Source organism: Chelmon rostratus, chromosome 13, assembly GCF_017976325.1.
Source record: "Chelmon rostratus isolate fCheRos1 chromosome 13, fCheRos1.pri, whole genome shotgun sequence".
In the NCBI taxonomy this organism is placed as follows: Eukaryota; Metazoa; Chordata; class Actinopteri; order Chaetodontiformes; family Chaetodontidae; genus Chelmon; species Chelmon rostratus.
In genome coordinates this window covers 8312671-8337797 of record NC_055670.1, presented here as the reverse complement: position 1 = coordinate 8337797, position 25127 = coordinate 8312671, and the positions used below count along the sequence as shown (strand labels likewise).

General features: G+C 42.5%; 2 protein-coding genes and 1 long non-coding RNA gene across 4 annotated transcripts in view; all 3 read right to left on the bottom strand.

Moving 5' to 3' along the window:
- Positions 1 to 976: 976 nt before the first annotated feature.
- Positions 977 to 3029, bottom strand: LOC121616601. Its single transcript, XR_006007311.1, has 3 exons — positions 2923 to 3029; positions 2048 to 2137; positions 977 to 1642 (listed from the first exon to the last, which is right to left on the bottom strand). It is a non-coding gene; the product is annotated as an uncharacterized LOC121616601 (long non-coding RNA).
- A 3388-nt stretch (positions 3030 to 6417) lies between these two features.
- Positions 6418 to 13752, bottom strand: atp6ap2 (ATPase H+ transporting accessory protein 2). The gene is made up of 9 exons (XM_041950870.1): positions 13640 to 13752; positions 12050 to 12180; positions 11242 to 11370; positions 11055 to 11150; positions 10816 to 10953; positions 10132 to 10185; positions 9889 to 10038; positions 9671 to 9790; positions 6418 to 7285 (listed from the first exon to the last, which is right to left on the bottom strand). The coding sequence occupies exons 1-9, from the start codon at positions 13713 to 13715 to the stop codon at positions 7091 to 7093; spliced, it is 1089 nt and encodes a 362-aa protein (XP_041806804.1). The 5' UTR covers positions 13716 to 13752; the 3' UTR covers positions 6418 to 7090.
- A 3540-nt stretch (positions 13753 to 17292) lies between these two features.
- The window catches only part of bcor (BCL6 corepressor), a 33749-nt gene continuing 25914 nt past the window's right edge, over positions 17293 to 25127 (bottom strand). For both annotated transcript variants that reach the window (XM_041951185.1, XM_041951186.1), the window contains 5 exons: positions 22066 to 22232; positions 21249 to 21394; positions 18881 to 18958; positions 18570 to 18723; positions 17293 to 18470 (listed from right to left, as the gene is read on the bottom strand). In XM_041951185.1, coding sequence (XP_041807119.1) covers positions 18140 to 18470; positions 18570 to 18723; positions 18881 to 18958; positions 21249 to 21394; positions 22066 to 22232 — 876 coding nt within the window. In that variant the 3' untranslated portion in view covers positions 17293 to 18139. The remainder of the gene's footprint in view (positions 18471 to 18569; positions 18724 to 18880; positions 18959 to 21248; positions 21395 to 22065; positions 22233 to 25127) is intronic.

Here is a 25127-nt window from a genome sequence, read left to right as displayed (position 1 = left end):
GGTCCTCCATGTCATATCTCAGGGACATGAGTCCTAGTTCTGTGTCTCATTCTGTGCTTGGTGCACTGTCAGGGGGGACCTAGTCTGGAGCAGACTGATTTTATGGCATCCAGCTTTTGCTGATATTGTTGCATTCTGGACAAGACCCCCTGGCAGGTGTTGCTTGGCTGTTGGACTGCTGTCACCTCTTGATTTTTTTTTGGCAGGGTTCAGACTATGTTTGTTCTAAGTGAGCAGGGACCACAGCTTTCTCCTCAGGTTTTAAGAAATAGCGAAGCCCAGTGGAGGCAACAGTGGAGCACATGCAAAATAGAAATAGCAGTTTCCTGAATATAACTCCAGTTCTATGAGTATGTGCGTAGCCCTCTAACTGTAAGCCCACCTGGCCCTGGTTGTGTTGCTAAGTTTCAAAGGGAGACAATTCATCTACTTGGGCTTTATAGGGGGAGGGTGCTATCCCCAGGGTCAGGTGGCAAGGCAGAGCATTGTAAGGGTAAACCACTAGCAAAGCCCATTAGAGGGCTAAACACGTACACATAGAACTGGAGTTATATCCGGGTAACTACTATTTACCTGTTTTACACACATATGCAGTTTAAATCTTGTACAAAAATGCATATTGTTGTGTCAGCCCCACTCTAGTCTTTGCTTTTTGTAATTACTCATGTTAAATAAATATGATTTTTATAGAAGATAATTTGACTTATAGCAGGACAAGTAGAGGTGTATTTGATAAAATAATGATGGTTGAATTCCATTTAACTGTTCACTGCTGTTGTCATCATTAATGTGACTTGTTACACCTGTGCTTTTCCTCCCATGTCAAGACAAAATGTTGCTAAAAAGCTTTCTGAAAACAGTTGTTTTGTTTTTTAAAACATAAGGTTTCATTTCTTAGTCATCAGTCAGCCTAATGACCATTACCTTAGGTGCATAAGTAAACAAACATCACCCTGCAACAACTTGTTTTGTTTTTTTTGTTTTTTTTATTGATACAGAAGCAGAAACATCAGACCTGCTCAGCCCCTGGACAGAGGTTGATGAGTCGGCCTTCAAACACTGCTGTTCATAAATATAGGCCTTTCTCACAGATAACATGTTGACTAACCAACATTTCATTAAAAACAAACGTCTCGATTACATTCAGGTGTCTATGGTATTGTGTGTAGCTCCCCAGCAAACCTGAATGGGAAAGAGTCATCATTAATGCGATTAGTTGGTCAGTCAAAATGTCTGCTGTGAAAAAGGCCTAAAAGTGTTTCATTAGGAGCTGGACGTGGATCACTGAGTACAGCCTGGACACTAGAAAGCAGTAGAATAATGTTCTACATAAGTGTTCAATTTTTGCTTTGATAAAATTAACATCTTTGTATGTTGATGGTTCTGCATATACAATCCCCCCTGATAGTGTATTACTGTTGTGTGTAAAGCAAAAATACAAAGAAGACAGTGATATTTTTCCATGGAGGTAACCACAGTCCCAGTGTCCAGCGTGATCTTTAACGTCAGGTGCCACATTTCTGCACAGCTGTCTCTGAGGACGTCCCAGAGCCTGCTGCTCCACCGACACCTTCATTAGGTGCACAGGTCAGTGCAGAACCTGGGACATATCCTCTCGACGCTTGTCCCGCTCTCATTTCAGCTAAGTAGAAAAGAGACGCCCATGTGAGTCAGTGACAAGTACAGTATAATGCTCCTCCATAAGCCTACATGCACTCTCTTTCCCTAACTCTAATACCCCTAATCTCATGGACACGCTGCATGATGTAAGGGCTAGATAAAATAAAGTTAGACAGATTTTGATGATTTGATAGAAAACACAGACTCATCAAAAGGTCACACTGCGTAACATGGATCACAGATTAACAAAGGTCTGATGTTCACCATAGACATCATTCTGCAAAAGCCAAAATATGTGCAGGAATCAATCAGATAAAGTACACAGTTATGTGTGTTCTTCAGTCTACATACAGGACTAATTCTTCTCTACTAGCCTTTGAACTCTGAGTTGCTCCTGTTTTCATAATGGTTGTTGTCAGTATCTTACCAATAGCACTACATGGTGTTATGATGGGCTTTTCCAGTTGCTCTCCCTCAGCGATGGAAGCCCGGATCTTCCTGACCACATAGATGCTAGCTGGAATGTGAAACACAAAATAAGATAAGATTTGCTGTAAATAAGGCAAAAAACAGCGCTAACGTGTTGAGTATCATTTTGCAAATGTATTGCATATGAGCAGGTTGTCTTCATTTAATTGCCTTTCAGAAATATATGAAGATAAAGCTGTTATTTGCACTTTAGATAGATGAATAAGCAGAAATCATGAATACATTTTTGCACATGAATTACTTTACTGTATATTCAGTGGTGGAAGAAGTACTCAGATCATTGACTTGAATATCACTATTACTATTTCTTACATTAAAGCACATTAGCATCAAAATGTACTAATAGTAATTTATAATTACTCAGTATGCAATATGGCCAATTTCAGCATAATAAATCTTACTGCATTAGATTAATTGATGCATGATTGCACAATTCAATGCTGCAGCTGTAAAAGGTAAATCAATGACTTTGGTTGAATTTATTGGTCGTAATTCTGTTTGTACTCATAATCTGAAAAGTATAAAGTAACATGACATTGACTTACTCGAGTAAAGTACAAGCACCTCAAAATACTGCGGTACTGTTTACCTTTCATCACTGTGTATTTGCCTTTCACATAACAGCAGCTCACATAACAAGGCTTTGTTTTCATAAGGCGTTACCTAAGACTAGACAGACAGACAGACAGACAGGCAGATAGATAGATAGATAGATAGATAGATAGATAGATAGATAGATAGATAGATAGATAGACCTCAGTGGGCGTGGTCAACAACCCTGTTAGCATACAATGAGCGATAAAGAAATCCTACCTTTAATTAACAGTCAGACCATGGCTGCTTCCTGCTTTCTTATAAAAAGGCTGAGATGACCTTGTCCGCTGCGGATCCGCACTGCTTTCCGTCTTCGCCTTCCAATATTAATAACCGAGCTGTTACAAAAGCACACCGGATAATAGCGAGGGCGGGACTTACGGCTCCCACCTGCATTCTGATTGGCTCAACTGTTACGCAAAGAGTAAAGTCAAAACGTGATGTAGAGGATGAGCGAGGCCTGAGGGCATATTCATAGAAAAGAGGATTGAGACTAGTCAAAGTGTGCTGAATCATCCCGCAGTCATCAGCCCACAATACACGTTGGTTTGAAAGTCCCCTCTGACTGGCATATTTTTATACATGGCATTATTAGATACTGATGTATCAGTCGGTGAGAGGCAGACTGCTGTCGCCGGTTGAGGTGGAGCTGGTTTAGACAGTTTTTAACTGCTATAAAAAGGGGGGTTAGGTAGCTCAGTCCAGTGGCTTTCAACCTAAAGGTCAGCAGAAAAAAAGGGAAATATTGCATTATTTAAAGAGCTATTTAAATGAAAGCATTTGAGTTTATAGGGGAAATGCCTATTTGGTGATGTAGACATCTGAAACTTCACAATGAGCCACAAGAACACATGTAAAAGTTAACAAGCCAAAAATGAGGGGATCCACTGGCTTATTTTTATCAGCGTAAACCCGATTTATAATTTGCATTTGTACAATTTGTAATTTGCCCAATGTTCTCCAAATGGGGATAGAAACTTGTATTATTTCCAACTAAATACAGGTGGAAACAAATGCCAGTGTAAGATAGGAAGCATTTAAAGCTTATGTAAAAAGACAAATATTTAGATAATACAATGACAATGCAGAAACAAAATACAAACATTACAAAACAGCGATTCTGCAACTTAATAGTGACAAGCTCTAAATTTAATACAGACAACTGACAGAATGGTTCCTATGGAACAAACAAACAAATTACAATCAGGGAGCAAATCCAGGAAAATGATTGACCTGGCTGGTAAAGAAAATGAAAGCCAAAAGAAAAATCAACATATATAACATTATGTATAATGACAACATCAGGCAATTTAACTATACAACCAATTGAAATCAATGATACCTTCAGAGATTTCTCTTAATTACCATATAAGTCAGAATGTACAGAAGTTTGACAGCAACAAGAATTATTTCTCAATAACTGCAACTTCAGACCCTGTCTAAAAAATGGAAAAGAGGCCCAGGATAGTGCATTAACAGTAAGGACTGTTGTGCAGCTCCAAGCATGTGAACACAGAGAAAGCAGGAGAGATACATGGAGTTTTATAAAAGGTTCAAAGAGAAACTCATGCAACCTCTATTAGACATGTATAATGAATCATATAACACTTGCACCATTGTGAAGACTAGCTAAGAGAGCTGCATTATTAAAACCAGGTAAATCACCCACTAACTGTTCGTCTTTTAGGCCTGTTTAATTTTAGCTTAATGGGATGTGATTCTGAGCAAAGCTCTCTCCTAGAAACTGCAGCAATATCTTTCCCAACTGGTCAGTAATGATCAGAACAGTTTTATATTAAAAGGACAAGGTTTTCACAATATCAGAAGAGTACCCAGTGCATTTTTTGAGAACGGTAATGCAAAACTACAATGCAGCAACTGATCAACTGATGATGTCTCCATGGCTGTTTGTCTTTGCAATTGAACCTCTCACAACAGCAGTGAGGACACACAGGCAGACATCTGGCGTAAAACTCTGGAGAAAGAACATGGTATAGTGTTGTATGCTGATAAGATTTGTTTTTTTAATGAATTTGAAGATAGTATTTCAAGTCCGATTAGTTTGACACCTGCCTGGCTAAACACTGAACAAAAATCATTACCAGTAAAGCTATATTTCTAGTCCTCAGATATCAGGATGCTGAAAGAGCTGACAACAACTCTTCTGTAACACTATCAGTAAGGTACTTTAACCAGGTATGGTATGGTCAGAAAAAGCCATCCAGATGATTTAAGATCTTTATTTTGTGGACAACTTTCTTTCATTTGAGCAGCTGTGTCAGGTATCAAATTCACAGGAACAGGAACAATTAACACAAGGTAAAAGTCACTTCAGCTCTCCCCCCCTGGTTGTTTCTGTCTGTGTGTTTCCCCCCTCTCTGTACCACGTTGTCTTTTTACCTTGCGTCAGGCGTTGCAGCCTTTTCCTGGTGTTTTGTTCTCCGAGTATTTTTATACCTTTGTCTTGTTCTCTGGGACCTTGGCTGTTTTTTTGGACTTTTGATTCCTGTCTGCTCCATGATGGATTTTGTTTTGCCTGCCTCACCGTCCTGTAAGCCTTTTGTGCATTTGATTTTTGTGTGCAGAAATATTCACTGAACTGCTTCACCTCTGCCTCTGGTGTCTGTATGTGGGTCCTGCCTTTTGTTTTCCTGCTACTCTGCTTGCACAACGGTATATATGTAGCATATATAAATAACATACAGGAGAACAGATTCTTCTTTTTTATTTATTCTATAATTGAACTTATTTGTATTTAAGTTTTATATATTATTATTTTTAGATAGATTTACATCACATTTGATTCTGATTTTAGCCAGAGAGAAGTAGAATAAGATATCATCACCCTTATACATGTATATATCAACGGTGAGTTTCTCTTACATGAATTTTATGAAAGGAGCTCATAACAGCTTATGAATAAAATACTTTACAGACTGAAGCTTTATAGATGACTTCAATACAGGGGTAGCATCTCTGCTTAGTAGTAAAAGGCACCTTTCACTGCTCTGCAAGTTTTTATGAGCAGATGTTGCATTCCAGAGAAACGTCCATGAGAGATTTGTTCCATTTAAACACATGTAAATATCCATTCATTATATATTTAGAAATTTAAACTCTATTCTGCATATATGTTGAACTGACAACTTGCCTGGAGACAAATTTCAAAGGTTGCATGAAGAATATAGCTTTGGAGCTTTCGATCGTATCACATCTTCATCAGCAAGATGAATGATGGTAGTTGTGCTATTATGAACCTTTGAAGGACTTCTGGTCCACGTTTTCCGAAAACATTAAAATTTCAAATTCAGATTATATTAACTGGATTCCATTATAATTAATTAAGACAATTAGTTGGAAGTGTATAAATCAACAGTCTCCATTTTGTGGGAATTTTTACCAAATTACATTGTCCTTTCCAGGAAGTTCTAAGAAATAAGTTCCTTATCAGTGTCTTCCTTGGAAATAATGAGAAACTGTGGGATCCCTTGAATAAAGCATAAGCCCTGAATCCCCTGCAGCCATTTGTCACTTTTTCAACTTTCAAGGTGAGGCGGAATTCATTCGGCTTTACTCTGAAACTCCAAATGAGACTTTCCCAAAACTGAGTACATGCTGCAAAATGAAATGCCACTACTATTTCTGTACAAGGGAGCAGCCTGTGGAGATACTGTCTATACTAGGGTCTTATTAAGCAAACGCAAACCAGGGTGATCCATTTAATAATTTATTGTCAAGCATTTCATTGCAATTTACACAGCTTCATTTATCTTTGTTCAAGCCTAACAACCAACATTATAATCAAGTATTTATTTAATCCAATATGCATTTACCATTTGGAATAGAAGCAGGGCGAAACCTACCTGGAATAAACACTGCGCAAAACTTTTCACAATAAGAGTACAGCAGTTTCTCATACAGTTGCATTTGTATACTCAATATATACACATACATTTCATTTAACTTAAAACAGCTTCACACAGCAAGACAAGCACAACTTCACACAGAAACCAGACAAATCGCATTCTTTCATAACATTACAATAGTTTTTTTTTTTACAATAAAAAATAAAATTGCAATCACCGTGAAAACAAATGAAACAGTTAGTGAGGAGTTAAAGTCATAAGGAATTATGTGAGGTTGAAGGGAGGAAGTCTGAATTTGTTCAGTGTATACACCAGTGGAGGATGATATTAAACTGCATTGCGTAGAACCACTACTGTAATGCTGATACCTTTTTCCATTATCGTTTCTGTGTTGTAAACAAAGAGGTGATTCCTCTTCCCATCAAGCTGTCACAGTTTTTTCACTAAACGAGACCTCACACGAAACACAAACATTCACTAGAGGGGTCTAAGCGGACAGCAGGTGTGCTGGTGGTCAGGATTTAGTCCATCCTGATCTTCTGATTGGTCATCCTGTAGATGATGCTGTCATATCCTGGGTCCATGTTCCACAGGTTGTAAGCGATGGCGATGACAGCGAGGGCCAGGGCGATCATCAGCCACAGCACAATGTTGAAGACCACAGCATAGTGGAAGTTGTACTTGTAGGCCAGGTTATAAGGGCTGCCAGGGTTACTCTGCAAAAAGGAAATTAAATCCAGAAAGGTAGATGCATTAGTTCAAAAAGGCCATGAGAATAATTAAGAATAAACCAACACTCAAATTCATCAAACTTAAGTGCCGCTCTGCTTGGATATAGTATTAAGAGGGTCTAACAAATATCTTCGTACCTGGCTGGATCAAAAATATGCGTTCAGATTTCACAGTGACACACTTGTCAGCAGGCTTCAACAAAAATTGGATATTTGTACAGAAACAGAGCTGATTTTCCTCCGATAAGTCGGAAGCTGATAATTGAGGCTGTCTTCTCATCTGTCTTGGATTATGGCGATGTTATCTATAGACACGCTTCTGCCCCGACTCAGTTTATCACCTGGCGACAGCTATTCTACTCATCATTGCATCTTGTGAAAAGTTGGGTGGGCATCTCTAACAGCAAGACATAACAGGCATTGGTTTCTCTGTATCTATAAAGTCCTTAAGGACAACATGCCATCATAAATTATTTATTCTTCTTTATTAATCTAGTACCATAATCTTTATTTGGTTTGACTAGTCCCGTATGCAAACACTGAATTTGGGAAAACTGCTGCCTTAGTTCTTGTGCTGCACACACATTTTACAACACACATTCAAACTGAACACAGCTGCACCTATTGATGAACAGATTACTCTTGTATGTAACTGTTTTTAACTGTGTTCTGTTGCTTGTTCTCTCATTAATCATTTTGTGTGTATTTCTTCTAAAACCACTGGAAACATACAGGGGCAAACCCTGATTCTTTGAGATTTCAGTAAAGGAATGCATGAAAAAGTAGCCATTCATACATGGTGCCAGACCTCAGGCCTTTTCCCCTCCATCACTGTACATGCATGAAGTACTCAACAGGATGTGTCATAGAAGAAGGGCAACATCTGATAAGATGCATGAACATGACCATTAGGACAGTCTGCACATGGACCCCCTCACACCCTCTAACCCCATTCCCCCAACCCATTTTTACTGAGCGTGAATGATCAAAGCATTCTTTGGTTCCAGACCCAAGTCATAAAAACCAAGAGGCATGGACTGGAACTGGGTTTATACTTCATGCAAGGGGTTGCCGTAAATACCAACGGTTTTTATTTTTAGTCCAGCTTCAGAATAGCACAACCACGACACTACACACATACTCTGTATTACTTACATGTCTTTTCAACAGTAATTGTCTTTACATTCAGTTACTGTGTGATACATAGGGCACATATCACACAACTGGAGATACATCCAGGGAACATTTATTTCAATGTGTCTAATTACTGAATAGGAGACCACAGCTGTGTAAAAGACTATTTGACCTGTCACAGCAGGAAAAGCACAAGTGAGGTGAATTTTTGTTAACACTGACTCAGTTACATCAAGTGTCCATGCTAGGGACTTAGTAAGTGAACAGAAATCCGGGTGATCCATTTAATAATATATTGTCAGGCATTTTATTGCAATTTACAGAGCTTTATTTATCCTTGTCCAATCCTAACAACCAACATAACGATCAAGCCATGACAGTAACACAAGCAGGCCAAGCCAGACGATCACAGTTCCTCTGGTCTCTGTGTGGCATTTTCAACACACCCAACACGTAGTTAAATTTTTAAGGTTATGGTGTAACTACAGCATGTATGTGCAACAGAGACAGAGTTTCCTGCCTTCAGCTCACACCTACACATGCTGCTATTACTCGGTAAGCACATCTAAACAGCCACCGCTGACCGCTGCAGGACTGCCGACTCTATTTGAACTTCAAGCTGTGTGGCTCGCCCTATACCGATGATAAAAGCTGCATCCAAATGAATCCATCCGTGCTGCCTACAGACTACATAACCCTCCGGTCATCACATTTCAACGTATGCCACCAAAGCTTCTGTCCATGCATCATATTAGGGTAATATGCAATATGATGGTATTCTGATCTGAAACAATAACTTTTATTGAAGTGCCATACACAAAATGGGGGGCCAACCCTCGTGGGGCTTGCATACGGATGCAAGAGAGAAAGCGAGCAAGCACACACATGGCTGTGGATATTCAGGTTTCAAACACTCACTCAGTTGAGAATGTATTAGGCACACCTGACTTAAACTAATGCAGTCTAATACAACAGCCCTGTAATAAACCTCGTCTTAATGACGGTTATTATGTTCAGTGTTTGTTGAAACAGTTATAGGGAGGGGTTGATTCAGCTTCATTTTGCAGGCTGTAATTTGTGTTGCTGTTGAAATGTAGTGCACTACACTGACAGGAGTTTCTAATATTTAGCTAACTCACTTGTAATGCCTTACAAATTAGAATTAATGCCACACTTGAATAACCATTATATTTAAGTTTGGCAAACAGTTAAGAAATAGGTCTGCTTCAGACTTACAATCTGTTTGGATTCCAGGATGGAACGGGACTTCCTGGTCAACGGAGCCTCAAAGGTCTTAACTGTAACAACCTCCACCACAGCACTGTTGCCATAGAGACCATACACATCCTCTCCAAACTACAAAGAAAAAGGAACAGAGTATTATTATATGACAAGGTTCGATTAAAAACTGAGGCGACTAAATAAAAAAAGGCCTATTAAGACCTTGTCCTTACTTTCTGCAGAACAGAGGCAAGAATAGCAACGGCATCACGGTACTGTGGAGAGTCTTGTCCATAGAGCCTGCTGAGCTCCTCCAGGCCAGACAACTCCAAGGAGTACAGGTCAGGAGAGTGGTCCTTCGCCAAATGTCTGTGTCTCTGCAGCTACAAGACATTACAAGCACAAGACACATGTGCCACAATGCAAAGACTGCAATCATTTCCAGGAGAGAGATTCAGCAAACCCAGACAACTTACCAGAGCTGTGATATCGTGCAGCACTTGGACCTCAGACAGGAAGAGCAAATCAGCCTGGAAAGCAAAAACAGTGAAGAGGTAAGAAAGGAAAAGACTGACCCCCAGTGGGCCACTTGATAAAACTTCCCTTTAGTTGCAGATCACCCCAGAATCCTAGGATGATATATATTTTTTAAGTATACTAACCACAGCAACACTTTATACTAAGGTACACATATTCATCATTAACTAGTTTCTTATTAACATGCACATTTGTATGCACGACCATATTCTACAACTACTGGGCCATTAATGCAGAGTTTACCCTCAAAAACCTCTATTAGTTTATTGATAGTAGGGTGGACAGTTGTTGTACATGAATTGTGATCTTAATAACCTATCCCCCAGAATAAGGCATTAATAAATGCTTCACAATAACTGATTGTGACCACTATGCTACTAAAATTCATGCTAATAAGTAGTTCATGGTGAATATGTGTAGCTTAAGGTAAAGTGTGAATCAAAACAACACATGGTGAATAATGTAATCTAACTGCATTAGAATATGCTTTAAAACACCATATTAGTACACCGAGTAACGGTGCTACAGGAAACCCATCACTTTGCTCTCTAAATTTGTGATATACTGTAAAAAGCCAGTACGGCCTGTTGTGTGTGGGTACAATGCTGGCATGTGAAAGTGACCTCTGCATTTCTGCTGAGGGAGCTGAGTGGCAGGGAAGCCAGCACAGAGCCATCCTGGGACAGACGAGCACGGATCTGCTGCAAGGTGACTGGTAGGTCCTCAAACACAGCATTGGCCTTTCCCAGCATATACAACCTCTGAGAGAGACGACAGACGGACAAGAAAATAACAGATGAGCCTCCTAAGAGTGATGTCACAGATGTAAGTGTGCCCTGTTCAGTTTGTTTATTTTCCTTACCTCCTCACTCGGGGCCAGCTGCAGAACTACAGGGGTGTCCTCAGCAAAAAGAGAGTGGACCGTCTCTGCAACACTATCCAAGGTAAATGGCACCGGCTGCAAGGAAGAAGAATTCCCACTGACTAACTAAGCCAAATTACACGGCACACTTCACATCACCATAATGCCACAGTCTAGTCCGACTCACATTCTCCAAGGGATAGGAGGCCACACTCTGAGGCAGGGCCAGGCTATCGACCCCTCTCACCACCACCAGTATATTAGCCCGGGGACGCTGGAACAATGGACCAGCCTGAAGGCCAGGCCAGGACAAATCCTGTACAAATGAACACACACAGTAAAGGTTAGGCTAGCATAACCATCATCTTAAACCTGTTACGACGCAGTAGAAACAAGCTGCGGACACAACATTAACATACCATCACCATTTAAGTTGATATGGTGCACTAACAGTTGCTTATGTACATGGCCAGCAGTTACAGAGCAACATTAGCATTAATTTGAAGTTGTGTTCCTGGCCACCTGGCAAATGTAAGTCTAATATTCACACTTAGCACTGCTTTTGGTCTCTACACCTCCTGAGGGAAAGAGCTTTCTTGTTAGTTGCTAAATGCTCCAACTAGTTGTTAACTGTGTCTGTGTGTCATTTGGTGCTGAGCAGGGAGTGTACAATGGTTTTTTAGGGCTTTTACACCTCTGCCTTCTACACCAAAAGCAATGATATGAGAGCAATGAGAATGAACTAAAACAGTAAAGTTGTGGGCCGGTCAGCTAAACAATGAGATGAAACTCACTACAAAGTTCTCTAAGGCTGAGGGGAGCTGCAGACTCAGGTAATAATTCTCAGTAAGTTCATCACTACAAGCAAGCTACAACAATGTCACACTGTTTTCACGTCATCATTTGACACTGCTATTGTAATAAATATAATTCATGCTTCTGTAAATACAAAAGTGAATTAAAATTATGGTGCATTCTGTGAAATAACAAAGCACCTCTTGAACAGAGAATCCCATGGTTAAAGCCACCAGGTCAGGGATCTTCTCGCCAGAAACAGGCCAGTCTCCTTTCTGGAAGGATACACATTCTGGAGCCTGCAGCACTGTTAAACTGTCTCCATGTACACCTGTGTGAAAAAATGAAAGGACTGTCAAAAATAGAATAGAGTCACAGTACAGATACTTCCAAGAAAAAAAAACATTTTCTCAAGCTAACAAACATGCAAAAACAAGTTCACAATCTGTCAGTGTTAATATTATTGGCTACTGTATGTTTACAATCTATTTTTTAACTAACTTTAATTTTAATGCCATGTTTTAAATCACTACATTTATTTGCCTGCACTATATCTACTTTTTGTGATTTGTCTTGATTGTCCAATTTCTGACCATATTGTTTGTGAACTATTTAGTTCCCTGAAAAAGTCCCACAAAAAAAAACAATGAAAAAAGTACTGTTTGTGACATGTTAATAGTTTTTACAAACCATCCCAATTGTAATGCTTTGCCATTGACAGAAGTGAATATTACAGTTTCACAGCACTTCACATGTCAATGATGGTGCACTAAAATTACTCATAAGTGTCCAAAATGTATTTTTACTGCTCAGTACAGAGTGAACACCTGGTTGATTATTAGTGGGAAATGATTAATGAAAGAGGTGGTAAACATTTCCTAAACTATTGACATGGCATAAATACTACACATGGAGTGACTGTAAACAGCAGGGCCTGGCTTTACATGCCCCTATAATGAAATTGGATGACTACAGATATTTAAATTGGACGTTAACACATTTCATCTTCACCAGTAATACTGGGACACACCAATCACTGAGCTATAAGGCTCAGCTGCTGTTTTGCAATAATAGAACGTAGGATCTCTGAAATGAGAAGTTATGTCACTGCTGTCAGTGTGCTATTGTCATTCATTCTCACTGGCATGTTAGGTGAACACAACAGCAAACACCAGCACCTGCCTGACTGCACTTCACTGGTCAGAGTAAAGATAACACATGAACATCACAGCCGTGGCTGGAGGCATAAACTCGTGACAGAGAGCTGATGATGAATGTTAAAGAGGAACTACCGCTTTACAGACTGTCACATGACAGTTTGGTGTAAATTAGTGACCAGCAACAAGGAAGTATATAAATGTACATTTTCTTTCAATTTCATATATCCACGAACAATTTGTGAGGTTTGCGTTCCAACAAGAAAACAACATTTAGACATTTTCACGCTCACTGATCGTAGTTTACACTTAGCAACAAGCTAACACTATGATTTTCAGTTTTTTAACCCGCTTGTTGGCACCCCATGTCCATCCAGTGATACAATACTACAAGAACAGGAGGATAACTTGACACAATCCCATCCATTTAGCTACGTAAGACGCTAAAGTATCTAGTGTAAGCTTTTTTTTCAGTTAGCTAAACAGCGAATGCTAACGAGGTTCCAAGCTAGGCTAGCGAGTTGTCATTTGCAGATACGGCGGATAAACTACTCAAACGTGGTAGATTTATGTGGGAGGAAAAAACGTCCCAAAGAAGTGAATCATGACTGTCTATCGTTGCACATTTCTTACCGGTTGTTATTGAGAAGCAGAGGACAAACGCCGCGGAGAAAACAGCCTCCATCCTTCGCCAGTTTGTCAGCGACATCTTTCTCCTTGGTAGAGCAGAGATCAGCTGACCTGACGTCACAATGCCGCAAAGAATGATGGGACAGTATATGACACAACGCAGGTACTTACTACTACCAAACATAATAATATTGTAGTATTTTTACTTTTCTCGTGGTATAACATATGATTATAGGACGCCAGGAATACTTGTTATCCCCCAAGTCCAGGTAAATAGATTTTATTCTTCAGTCTGTGCCAGTTGATCATTTTGAGACCTATATAGTTATAGACATATAAGTATTAATGTTTTGGTTTCTATACGAAGTTTTTTTCATATATGTGTGTCATGCGTCCATGGTCTGTGGAGGTTCAAGGACTGGACCTGGAACAAAACCATTAACAAGTCAATGCACAGAAAATGTATCTGCAATTTCTATTTTTTAAGTGTTCGTTAATCAGGCAAAAGGCCTAACATTCCCATCCAATCTCAAATTGTCATCCTGAGAAATTTGCGTCTGATTTTTTTTTCTATTTTCCAGCCTCAAAAGGACTAAACAAATGATTTATTGAAATAACGATTGATCAACAAACAATCATTATTGCAGCCCTGCATGGGATTTAAGGTTTCCAACAGACAAAAATCTATCAAAGGTTCAACAGAGTGGAATATTCCAAATTACATCAACTAAACACTTGTACATCTTTCAGTAACCAGTCAAAACACTGGATGATTAAAACATACACTTGTCAGCCCCAAACTCCCTCTTTGCTGCAGCTATCATATGTCCTGCTGTGTTTGAAAGATCATTATATGTATATGTCACAAGTGCATTACAGTTTTCAATAACTATCCTTTCCGATCTTTTGAGTGCATGCCATGTTTTGTTTTTTTAATGTACTTTAGGAAGCCTTTTTAACACCCTTCAGTGAAAATTCACTTTCACATTTGATTCGCCAAACAACAAAAAGCTTAATTTATTATCATGCTTATCATACAATAATCATTGTTCACTCGAATGTAAAATGAATGAAAAAGAAGCAGTTCAAATGTACTTTGGCAGGAAGTAAAACTTGGAAAAAGCTCTATCTTGAGTCCCAGCTCATTTGGGGAGTAATTTCAACTACAAAGTTTTCAAAAGCAGTTGTCTGTATGACTGGAAATATTGATTTGGTAGACTTTCCCACAACACGCTGTAGAGATCTTTGAATGTTACACATGAGTTAATTCACCGGACGTCTTTCTGTTAATTTCTACGTTAATAATGCAGAAAATCACAAATCACACGTTAAGAACCAAATGGCTTTCACGTTAGATTGTGACGGTGCAGTATAATCCTGTGTAATATGCACGCCTCACAGAAACTTAACAGCCTTTTTTTTTTCCCACCTACACGATGTCCATTTATAAAACATAATAGCTGGCTATTAGAGGCTTATGCTCAGAGCCATGCCTTTATCTCTAAAATTACATCCTGCCGTTCAGTAAAGAGGCTGAATGTGACCCTCCTGCGCCTTCTGCCTCAGGATATGACTCCCTGACTTCGGTGTTTGGGCTGAGAAACTAAGGTCTGCCAGGCTTTTTTTCAGCATCTCAATTAGCTGTCTGACAGCCTCTTGTCACTCCACGACCTTTAGCGGGATACGTGAAATGGGCCAACTCCTCTCTGCCTGGAGACGTCCGCTGAAGCGTCGACCTCACCCCATAAAGTGCTCTGAACTGCGCTGCTAAAAAAAAAACAAGCATTCATGTTACACATTCTTAGTAATCTTCCCAGCATAAAAATAAGTCTTGAGCTCACCCCGGCGCCTGATGATGATTTTAGTCTGCTTTCACCCTTTCTTCAGAGGATTTCACCAGGGGTTTATTTATGGCCCGAGGGGCTGGATTGCCCATGTCCCACTCTAAAGCTCCATTGTCAGCTTGTGGATCAACTAAACCCCCGGCCCCACCCCCCCCCTTAATTTTGCCGTGGCTCTTGGCAGGCGGCCAGGTATCTCTTTGCACCCACTCCGCAGAAAGAGGGCAGTTGGGAATTTAGTGAGAGTCTATCTGTCTTGTCTGGCTCCCCTTTACTTCAGTCGTCATTTTTGTTAAAAGTTCAACCAGATCATGATGCTCACACCCGGCAGCTCATTCGCTGCGTTCTCCAGAGCCTCCCAGACTTATGTGTTTTTCTGCAGCAACCCTTTACAGCCACATTGATCCATACACTCAAAGCATATTCAGGGTGTGATGCAGACCCTCATAGGATTACTGGGGGTCATGGGCCAGTGCTGTGGTACCCCCTAACCTCATATTCTCCCACTCTCTGTACACCATTAATGTACCCAGTAACCCTCTAGATATCTGGGGTGCCTAGAGCCTCAAATATCATCCAGCACCCTGTAAACTGGAATAGCACCGGGCCCCAGGTTTTTCCTGTCTCAAATTATCTTGTGGTAGTTATAAGCCTGTCGATATTCTTTATTTTTGATCTCATGAAAGAGCAGAACCCAATTACCTACTCTGCCTGTGGCTCTCAGCCCCAGGCCCCTTGTTCCTACAAAGACCCACAAAAATGGGTGATAAATATATACTTTCACTTTTTAAAAAAAGGCTAAATGCTTAATATAATTTCTTGAAAGAACAGGCCACTGTAGTTTTTAAGAAACATCACTCAAGCAGGAGTAAATAGTTGGAGTCTATTTTAAGCTGCAGATTTTGTGCTTTGTATTTCTGGCTGCAGGATGGTGTATGTGGGAATGATTCAGATAAAACTGCCCATGGTCATCACAGTGCAGGGACACGTCACTTAGTGCAGCACTGCGCCTCATTTATGTGTTTTTAATAGTTTTTGGACAACAATGGAACTCAGTATTTACACTGGAGTAAAGTATATCAAACTTTCGCTGCACAGTACTTATTAGTTGGATGAGTTCATTCTGGGTTTTGGACTTCTGGTTGACACAAAGAAAAATGTATCTTTTGAAAAAAAAAACCCATTAATCATAAGCAGATATCATTTCAGTTGAACTGTTGTGATCAAAAGGTGCAATTTCCCAAACCGATTTGTACGTAATGAATGACCAAATACTGAAACACAGTGAAAATGAGGCTCATTTTGCTCTGTTGGTAATCCTGCCTCCATGTGGATAACAAAACAAATTCCCTTTGGTCCTTTATATTAAAATAACAGTATATGTATCACAGCTTTTGAAATCTTAGCAGTCATGCAAATATTTAGTTGCTTACAAGCTATGATTTAAAAAAAACTCACTTAAAACACCAACTCATAAAGTGGAATCAGCATCGAGAACCCATTAAATTCATCACCTAATAACAGTTTTAGCACACTAGGGGGCGCTGCAAGCCACAGGCATTTCAGCGCAGAGAGACAGCCAGTGGGAGTCACTCAGTCACGGCTGCAGCAATAAATTGCATGACACCTACAATACAGAAATATTCCAAGAGATGGCAATATAGGATTGAGTTGTGGTTCACACCTCGCTGACATACACGAGTACAATATAATAGTTAGGAAAGAAGATTCAATTTGACAGGGCAGCCGACAAATCTGAAGTTCTCACGGCGCAATTTCACTCTACACTGACAAAAAATGCACAGAACACGTGTCCTCTTGCAGTTTGTATATTTATTTTAAAGCAACTTCTTTTGTAAAATATAAATACAAATTATGAGATATTTTAATTACAAAGTTAAAACAAAAATGAACACACCAAAAATTACTTTACTGCAGTAGCCTCCCTGTTATATACAAGCTCTGTGCCGAAGGGTGAATATCAACATCTTAAAACTTTATTATACAAACAATTTTGTAGTTTTGCAGGTTAAATTAAAGACCAACAGGAAGCAAAATCTGAACATTAAAAAAAAAAAAGATACAATAGAATAATTGCCCCTGAGGCTCAAGCGAGCGCTAAAGTCTGAGGAGAAAAACAAAAAAAAACAGGACATCATGTGCTTCCTATAAACACAAATACCACATTCAATAGCACAGTCTCAGTACTATCCTGTACAGCTACACACAGGCACAATGTGCTGCGCGCTCACACTCCATCTAATTGCTGACAGCACGACGATGCTCTGTTATCTTATAAAATCTTTCAGAGGAGTCGAGAGCAACATCCGAAAGAAAAAAAATCTCTTGAGATTTTATATATATATATATATATATATATTTATTTATTTATTCATTTATTTATACATAAATTAAGTTATAAAAATAAGACCATTATTAAGTCTATTGAGTCACAAATGTATTGATCCTCAGTTAACGGAGGGTAGCGTCTCAGCAGCCTGGTCAGCCAGCAGGTCAGTCTATCTGTACAGTGCACCAGTGCTGCAGGGCCGAAGTGTGGGAACTAGGGGTCAGGCTAAGGCATATCATCATTACCTCTGGCTGGTTCTAAAGCAAACTACAGTCGGTATGGATCAAGGTCTGGATTTAGTGGCTTCAAGGGTCAGGATGAGCCCAACTTGCCGACGGCCTTGATTTTGTCCTTCAGTTTGTCCGCCGGGTGGTCCCAGTGGTCGTCCAGACACTCCAGTGTGGATCCCAGAAGAGCGGCCAGCTCTGCGCTGTCTTCCACCAGGTCCAACAGGTCCTTGCTGTCTGGATGGAAGCCCTCCAGCTCTTCTGGGCATGAGAAGAGCTGCGACAGAGAGGCCTGCCGGTAAAACTCCGCCTCTGCCACCGTCACCACCTCCATGTGGGGGAAGGTCTGTCGGAAACCGCGGGCAGACATCCGCAGCCTACGGAGCACGTCCGACAGGAGCAGCCAGTTTCTTGGCCTGAAAGAGGGAATCAGACAATGTTTAGGAACGAGGGGCAGGCAGAAAGGGAAAAAAACAAGTAAAAAGGTGTGTCAAAGGTGTGTGATCAAAGCTTACCCTTGGGAGAGGGACACCTGGATGTTGTAGCAAGGCAGCAGAGGTCGGTCAGAGAACTCAAACTCAAACACCTCCTTTTTATCCTCCTCCTCCTCCTCCTCTGGGCCCGGGGGGTCGGCCAGGATGTCATAGACACCGCCCTCTTCGCTTGACTCTGACACACCAACAGAAAAAACCACACAGGAATAATCCCTCTTGAGCATCCACATTATCGGGGAGGTGCAGACATGTATCACTCAAAGGTAGATGGCACTGAAGATTGAGGAGACTTTGTAAGCACTAAAGCACGCAGAGTGCTGATCAGTACTCACCACACACAGCGCTGCCATAGAATTCCCAATAAAGTCCTGGGTCGTCATCTGAGCGGCCCTGAAGGTCAGCAAAATAATCTATGGAGAGAGGAGAGGAGCAAAGCCTGTTATTCAAGAGCCACAGCCCTGGGGACAGGCAACGAGGCAAATACAATTGCCCTTTAAGACTACAGCAGAAAAATGGATAAAGAGCACAGTAAAATAGAAGAGGAGGAGGAGGGGCGGTGTCAAGAGAGAAAAGAGAAACAAACAGAGCAAATGTTTTGGGGGAGGAGGGGGGAGGGGGGAGCCGATGGTCAGGGGCCAGCGGCTGTACCACGGGGGAGGAGAGCGACTGTCTCCACTGGGTTAGAGCTGGCTCAGTTCAGAGCAGGGCTGCAGAAGGCTGCCAGGAATCAAACAAGAACCACACACAGTCGCTGAGTGCGCACGCACACACGCGCACGCACGCACACACACACACACACAAACACGCAGACACACGCACGCACACACAGAGTGCGAGCTGGAAACAAACAAGCAGAGGGAGCTGGATAAGCACACACAGCGAGAGCAAAGTGTGTATTCAGCACACGCGCGCGCACACACACATTCACAGAGTGAGAGCTGGGCTTTGTGCCAGTGCTGAGGCGTGGGGCGTCTGGCGTGTGTTTGGAGGGATTAACGGCCTCCAGATGAGTGGGACCAGGTGGAGGGAGGGCAGCAATCGCTCGCTCTCGCTCATTTTCTCCGGTGCTCGATCTCCCTCTCTCCCCGCTCTGTCAATCTAGCAGCCATCGATCTATCCGTCCACGCTCTTTTCAAAATTCAGCACCATCTTTCCTCGCCGTCTACATATAAATCTCCCCTTTTTGCACTAAACCGGTGCGCCCCTCTGCCGAGGCGTGAACTTACACCTGTTCATTTTCACCCTGATCTACCATCCTCCCGTGTCTCGCCGCTTCGACTAAAGCCTCCGGTGTGTCTCAGATCATCGCTTTTAACTAGTTAGACGTCCATGTAATATTAAGCAGCTGGCTACAGAGGAAGAGTGTGCGTGTGCATGCTTTCATATCCTCCTGCTGGTGCACAAACCCGTGTTGTCTGTACTTCACTACAAACATTTAGACGAGCCCTATCAACACACACGGCCCCGAAAACCGGACCACGTCAGCCTGTAGCGTGGCAGCCTGGTGAAAAGACACACTCAGGCGCTCACACGCACGCATACAAAAGCAGAGTCTCCAGCCAGAGCGAAGCCCATTTCCGCACGTACGCTGAGCAAACACAGTTGGCGTTGCTAAGTAACCAGATAGAGGAGCTCAGAGGCAGCAGCACGCACCCCGGCAGGCTGAGGCTCCCTGTCTAACAGGTGGTCGAGGCAGGGGGAGAGGAGCAGGGGGGCGGGAGGGTGCCGGAGGGGAAACGGGATGAAAGAGGCAGACACGTCTTGAGGGTGAGGATTTACAGAGAGGGACTCACACCAACAGGTTGCACAGAGGTCAGAGCATTGAAAGAACAGCAAACAGCGAATGAGCCAAGATTGAGGCATTTGGGAACTGGGTTGCTGCCCAATCCTTTCAACAATTTACCCTTGCCCCACCTCGATATCCACTTTTCTGCTGCACCCGCTGTCTAAAAACCCCTTCATCTCCTCGGATTTTAATTCATTCCTTTTCGAGCATTTGTGATTTCATGATTTGTGGTCAAAGGGCACATTAATATGCAGATTTCCTGGCTTATGCATTCCACTTTGTCTGCACAAGGGAAAAAAAAAACTTTCCACTCTTGGACAAATGCATCATACAAATGCATTGTAAATTTTAGACATTAAAAACTGTAATTTCAATCATTTAAAACCAAGGTCAAGTCCTCTGTTTTTTTTTGTCTGGGGTTTAGAGGCCTGAGGTGCACTTCACAAATTTTAAATGAAATTTCCACACCATCTGCAACGTTCAAGAATAAAGCGATAGAACTGTGGGCCTGTTGTAAGCCTTTTTCCAAACTCAAAAAAACCTGCTGTGCAGTTGCTGCTTCTGAGCACTTGGATGTTTGTGATCTTAATTCATGGACAATTAAAGATCAACATTATTTCCAATTGACATCACTTGCAAGAGAACTCTGACTTAAATAGTCCTCTAAATCCCCCAGTCCTCACTACTTTTGCCAGGGAATGACATGTGACTCAACTGATCAAACCAGCCTGGTCCAGGTTCAGAACTCTGGGCGAGCCTGACGACTGAAGGTGGGGAAAAAACGGCCCCCAACAGTTATGTCTGCTCTCAAAATGCACATATTTAGACTCTATTCTTTGAAAACCAGAGTGGGGCAGGGTGAGGATGTGGACTGCAACTAAATAGCTAGAATGAAAAGCCAGCCGGGATCTTACCAGTGAGGAAGCGCTCCATGCTGTCGCTGTGGGTCATCTTGAGCAGACCACGGCCAGAATATGTCGCCAGGGTGGGGTCGGCGCCATAAGACAGTAGGATTCGCACCACGTCCAGGTGGTCGTTCTCCACGGCATCATGAATGGGCCTAGACGCACACAAATGTACATTCATTTTATCAAGAACGTTCAGTGCTGACAACATTTGTATGGGCTGGTGGTGTTTAAGTTGTCCCACTTCGTCTCCTGCAGATGCTGCTACTCCTGCACGTCCCTGCTATCGCTCCATGTGAACCGTGATGATTTACTGATGAGAGTGTGCCTTTCAGGTCATTTCAAAGAACCCACACGTGTGCCATAAAACATTTTTACCTATTTAGAGTTCCCCTAAACACTGACACAGGGAGACATGTAGTAAAACGCAATGCACAGATTTCTAAGACTGCCATTCTTCTTAGCAATGGTCACCTGTGTACTGTAATGCTATGAATGTCACAAATCTGGTAATGGTTTAATAAAAGCTGAACTGCTACTCAATGCACCTTTAAGACCTGTGCACAGCTTCCTAGAACAGACCCCCCACTGTAAATTTTAATAACACAGCAATGAAAGCACTGGCCATTATTTAAAACTGCAGCTAATCCAATGCTCTTGCTGAGCAATTTTTTTTAAATCCCAGAAATTTTGTTATGAGCAAAACTCAAGTGAATTAACTGATGGCTGAGCCCTGGTTTGCTCTATTGAGACATAAAGCCACGATGTTTATGCAAGCATACGTTTCTGGGATTGTGTGCGCATGTGAGTGAGTGCGTTTGTTTACCTGGTGCCATCCTGTGCACTGCAGTTGATGTCCGCCCCGTAATCCAGCAGGTGCTGGACTATGCTGAGCCAGCCACGGGCACATGCCTCATGGAGAGCACAGTAGCCGGCGTAGTCTCTGTGGTTCACCTCGCATACTCTGTTCTCCAGACAGTACAGCACCACCTCCTAAAGAGAGCCAACACCAGAGGGTGAGCAGGGTTCAGTGTGCGAGACCATGTGTGTGCAACCGAAGCGATACAAGACCAAATACTCGAGTCAGACGGAGGAGACGCATACACAAACAGTCCTTCCCGTCACAGTTCCTGTGGGAGAGAAATTAGGGAAAGGAAGAAGTGAGTGTGTTCCTGTGCCGGACAAACACACACACACACACACGCTCACTCACACACAAATGCTCCATAATGCTAGAGACATCGAGGAGACTAAGTGTGACTCAACTGTATTTAGCCTGCCAGATTCTGCTCGTACACGTGAGTGTGTGTGTGTGTGTGCGTGTGTGCCATGGTCGGGGCTGGACGCCATCGTGGCAGCCAGTTACGATGGTTGGGCTCTGAGCACAGCATAATGGAAGCGGAACAAAGAGATTTGATAGAGGCGTTCAAGAGCTGGAAGCGTTTCCTCTGGTCTAGGGCTGTGACAGTTGGCCATCCAGCACTAAGTAATCAGACTGGTTTTTATTGGACTGGAGCAGAGTCTGCTGCTACTAAACAGAGAGGGGACACAGAGATAGGGAGCAGCCCGGCACTGTGTGTTGATATGAGGCCCGTCCAAGTCAGACAAGTGTGTGTTTCAACATGAAGTTAGTGTGGGACTAGGCACATGTATTTGCAGACCCATGGAAAAGCTGAAAATGCTTAATTTTATGTATGTTTTATTATATGTATTTATACGTGTGAATGCAAGACTCAGACATCCAGAAACGCTCACACTGTCCTACTAACAGTCCTGCGCCGAAGGGAGGAAAGCTGCTCATCTGAACCTGGGGAATGACTCCAAACTTCCATTTCTATGCTAATTCTAGCTCGCTGTCTCGTCCAAGTGTTTATCTCGCTCTTCCACTCCCTCTCTCTTTCAGCGCAGGGCGGATGGAGGGAGGAAGAGGGAAGGAAAGACGGGCAAGCGGAGAGAAAACAGGCCGACGGAGGCATGAGAAGAGGGCTGGAGAGGGCGGGAGGACGGGCGACGCGCGAGGCAACACCCCAATAGATGACAGATTAATGAATCTGTGGATGAAATCTGCCGAGGCTGTCCTCTGGGCTGCGGCTGATAATAACAAGAGATGAGTGGTAGTCCTAGTGCGAAGTGGGGGGGGGGGGTTGGTGCAGCGATAGCAGGGAACAGAGGACCGGTGTGGGGGGGTGGGGTGATGAGGAAAAGTGAGAGAAGTGGAGAGCGGGATTGAGAGAAAAGAAGTGAGCAAGTGTGAGCAAGGAAAAAGTGCGAGAGGAAGGGAGAGAAAAGGGAGGAGTGGGACAACGCTCCAACTGGTTTTTGCTCGCTGCCAACACTCTGTTTGCCTGCTGGAGAGAGATTCAGGAGCGCTGTGCCGAAGCTCCCCTCTGGGGGATTCCTCTCGCTCTGTGTGTGTGTGTGTGTGTGTGTGTGTGTGTGCATGCGTGAGTCTGTCTGTGTGAGTGAATGAGAGCAAGTGTTAGAGAGACTGACGGGTAGAGAGTGTTGATATGCAGCTTGCCTAAATGTGTGTGCGTGTGTGTGTGTGTGCGCGCGTGGGTATTTTTGTGCCGCTGACAAGTGTGTGTGTGTCTGGCTGCGGAGGAGGCGTAGCGCTAAACCTCCGAAGCCGTGTTTAATATCGCTGGGAGAGAGCGGGGAGCTTAGCACGAGAGCCCCGGCTTCCCGCCTCACACACACACACACACATACACACACCTCCGCAGTAAAATGAGACACCACCCCCCTCCCCCCTCTAATCTCCCTCTCTAGAATGCTTCCCTGCGCTCGCCTGCAATCAATGCATCACTCAGACATTTAACCCCTTGCAGAGCTGCCTTGCATGCTCCTCGCATACAATAGATGAGAGCGCACGTGTGTGTGAGTATGTGTGTGTGCGTGAACGTGCCCTTACACATAAATGCAGATTACATGTCGCAGGTGATGCACGAGTGGCTTTCCCTCTGCGATGACGAGGCAACGGTGGAAGCTTTGAGGCCGATTCGTGCCTGGACGAGCGGAACGCGTGGCTGTTTGTCTGTGTGTGAGAGTCAACCTGCTGTTCAATGACTGTGCTGGGGGAACAGGGGAGGCCGGAGAATCTAGCCTCTGATGATTTCAGATTAATCTCACACACATGCTGTTAGCTATTTGATGAAAAAAGATGGAATAAAAAGGGAATAATCACCTGTTTCCTATTCGTTCACTTTAAATGCCTCCAGTCTAAACCAATAACCTGCTCTGCATATTAACGCTCATCAGCTGTGTGTGAACCAAATGATAAAGCAGGCCTCTCTTTATTGAACAGTCCATAATGGTTCTGGTGTCAGGTCATACAAGAAAGTGACATAACGAACTTCATTCAAATGTCCTTGTGAATATGAGCTGCTGCCAGCCACACGTTAGCTCAGAAATCGCTTGTTTATTTGAATGTTGATGTAAATTTTGTGGGCTGGATTGTAGATTTTCTAACACGTAGGTCTCGGAGGGTGGGAGTGAATGGCTTTCTGTCAGACCGGCGGTCCTCTTCCACCGGCTCTGCTCAGGGCCGTGTCCTGTCCCCTTTGCTGTACATTCTTCACGCCAATGAGCGTGGAAGCCAGCATCGAGCCCGCTCTATAAAGATGAATCTGAGGTAGAGGAGTTTGTCAAATGAACATTATAAATATCCTGAAACTGTCACTGACAACCTGAAATTTGATGCAAATTCTGATGCAGTCAGCAAGAAGGCTTGCACTTCTTTAGGAAGTCATGTTTTTAATATATAGTAGCCTGGTATGGTAACCTCACAATCAGTGACAAAAACCACTGGAGCTGTATTGAGAAGGTGGATGATAAGGTGATAGGTGAACCTCTGATGGCTATCTTTGACCTCTGCTAGGCCAGGTC

Excerpts from the sequence above, each read along its gene's own strand:
- atp6ap2 (XM_041950870.1), bottom strand. The coding sequence starts at position 13,715 with ATGTCGCTGACAAACTGGCGAAGGATGGAGGCTGTTTTCTCCGCGGCG. Across the intron at positions 12,181-13,639 it reads CTGCTTCTCAATAACAACCG|GTGTACATGGAGACAGTTTA; the intron begins GTAAGAAATGTG and ends TTTTTCACACAG. Across the intron at positions 11,371-12,049 it reads TGGGATTCTCTGTTCAAGAG|GATTTGTCCTGGCCTGGCCT; the intron begins GTGCTTTGTTAT and ends TCATTTGTACAG.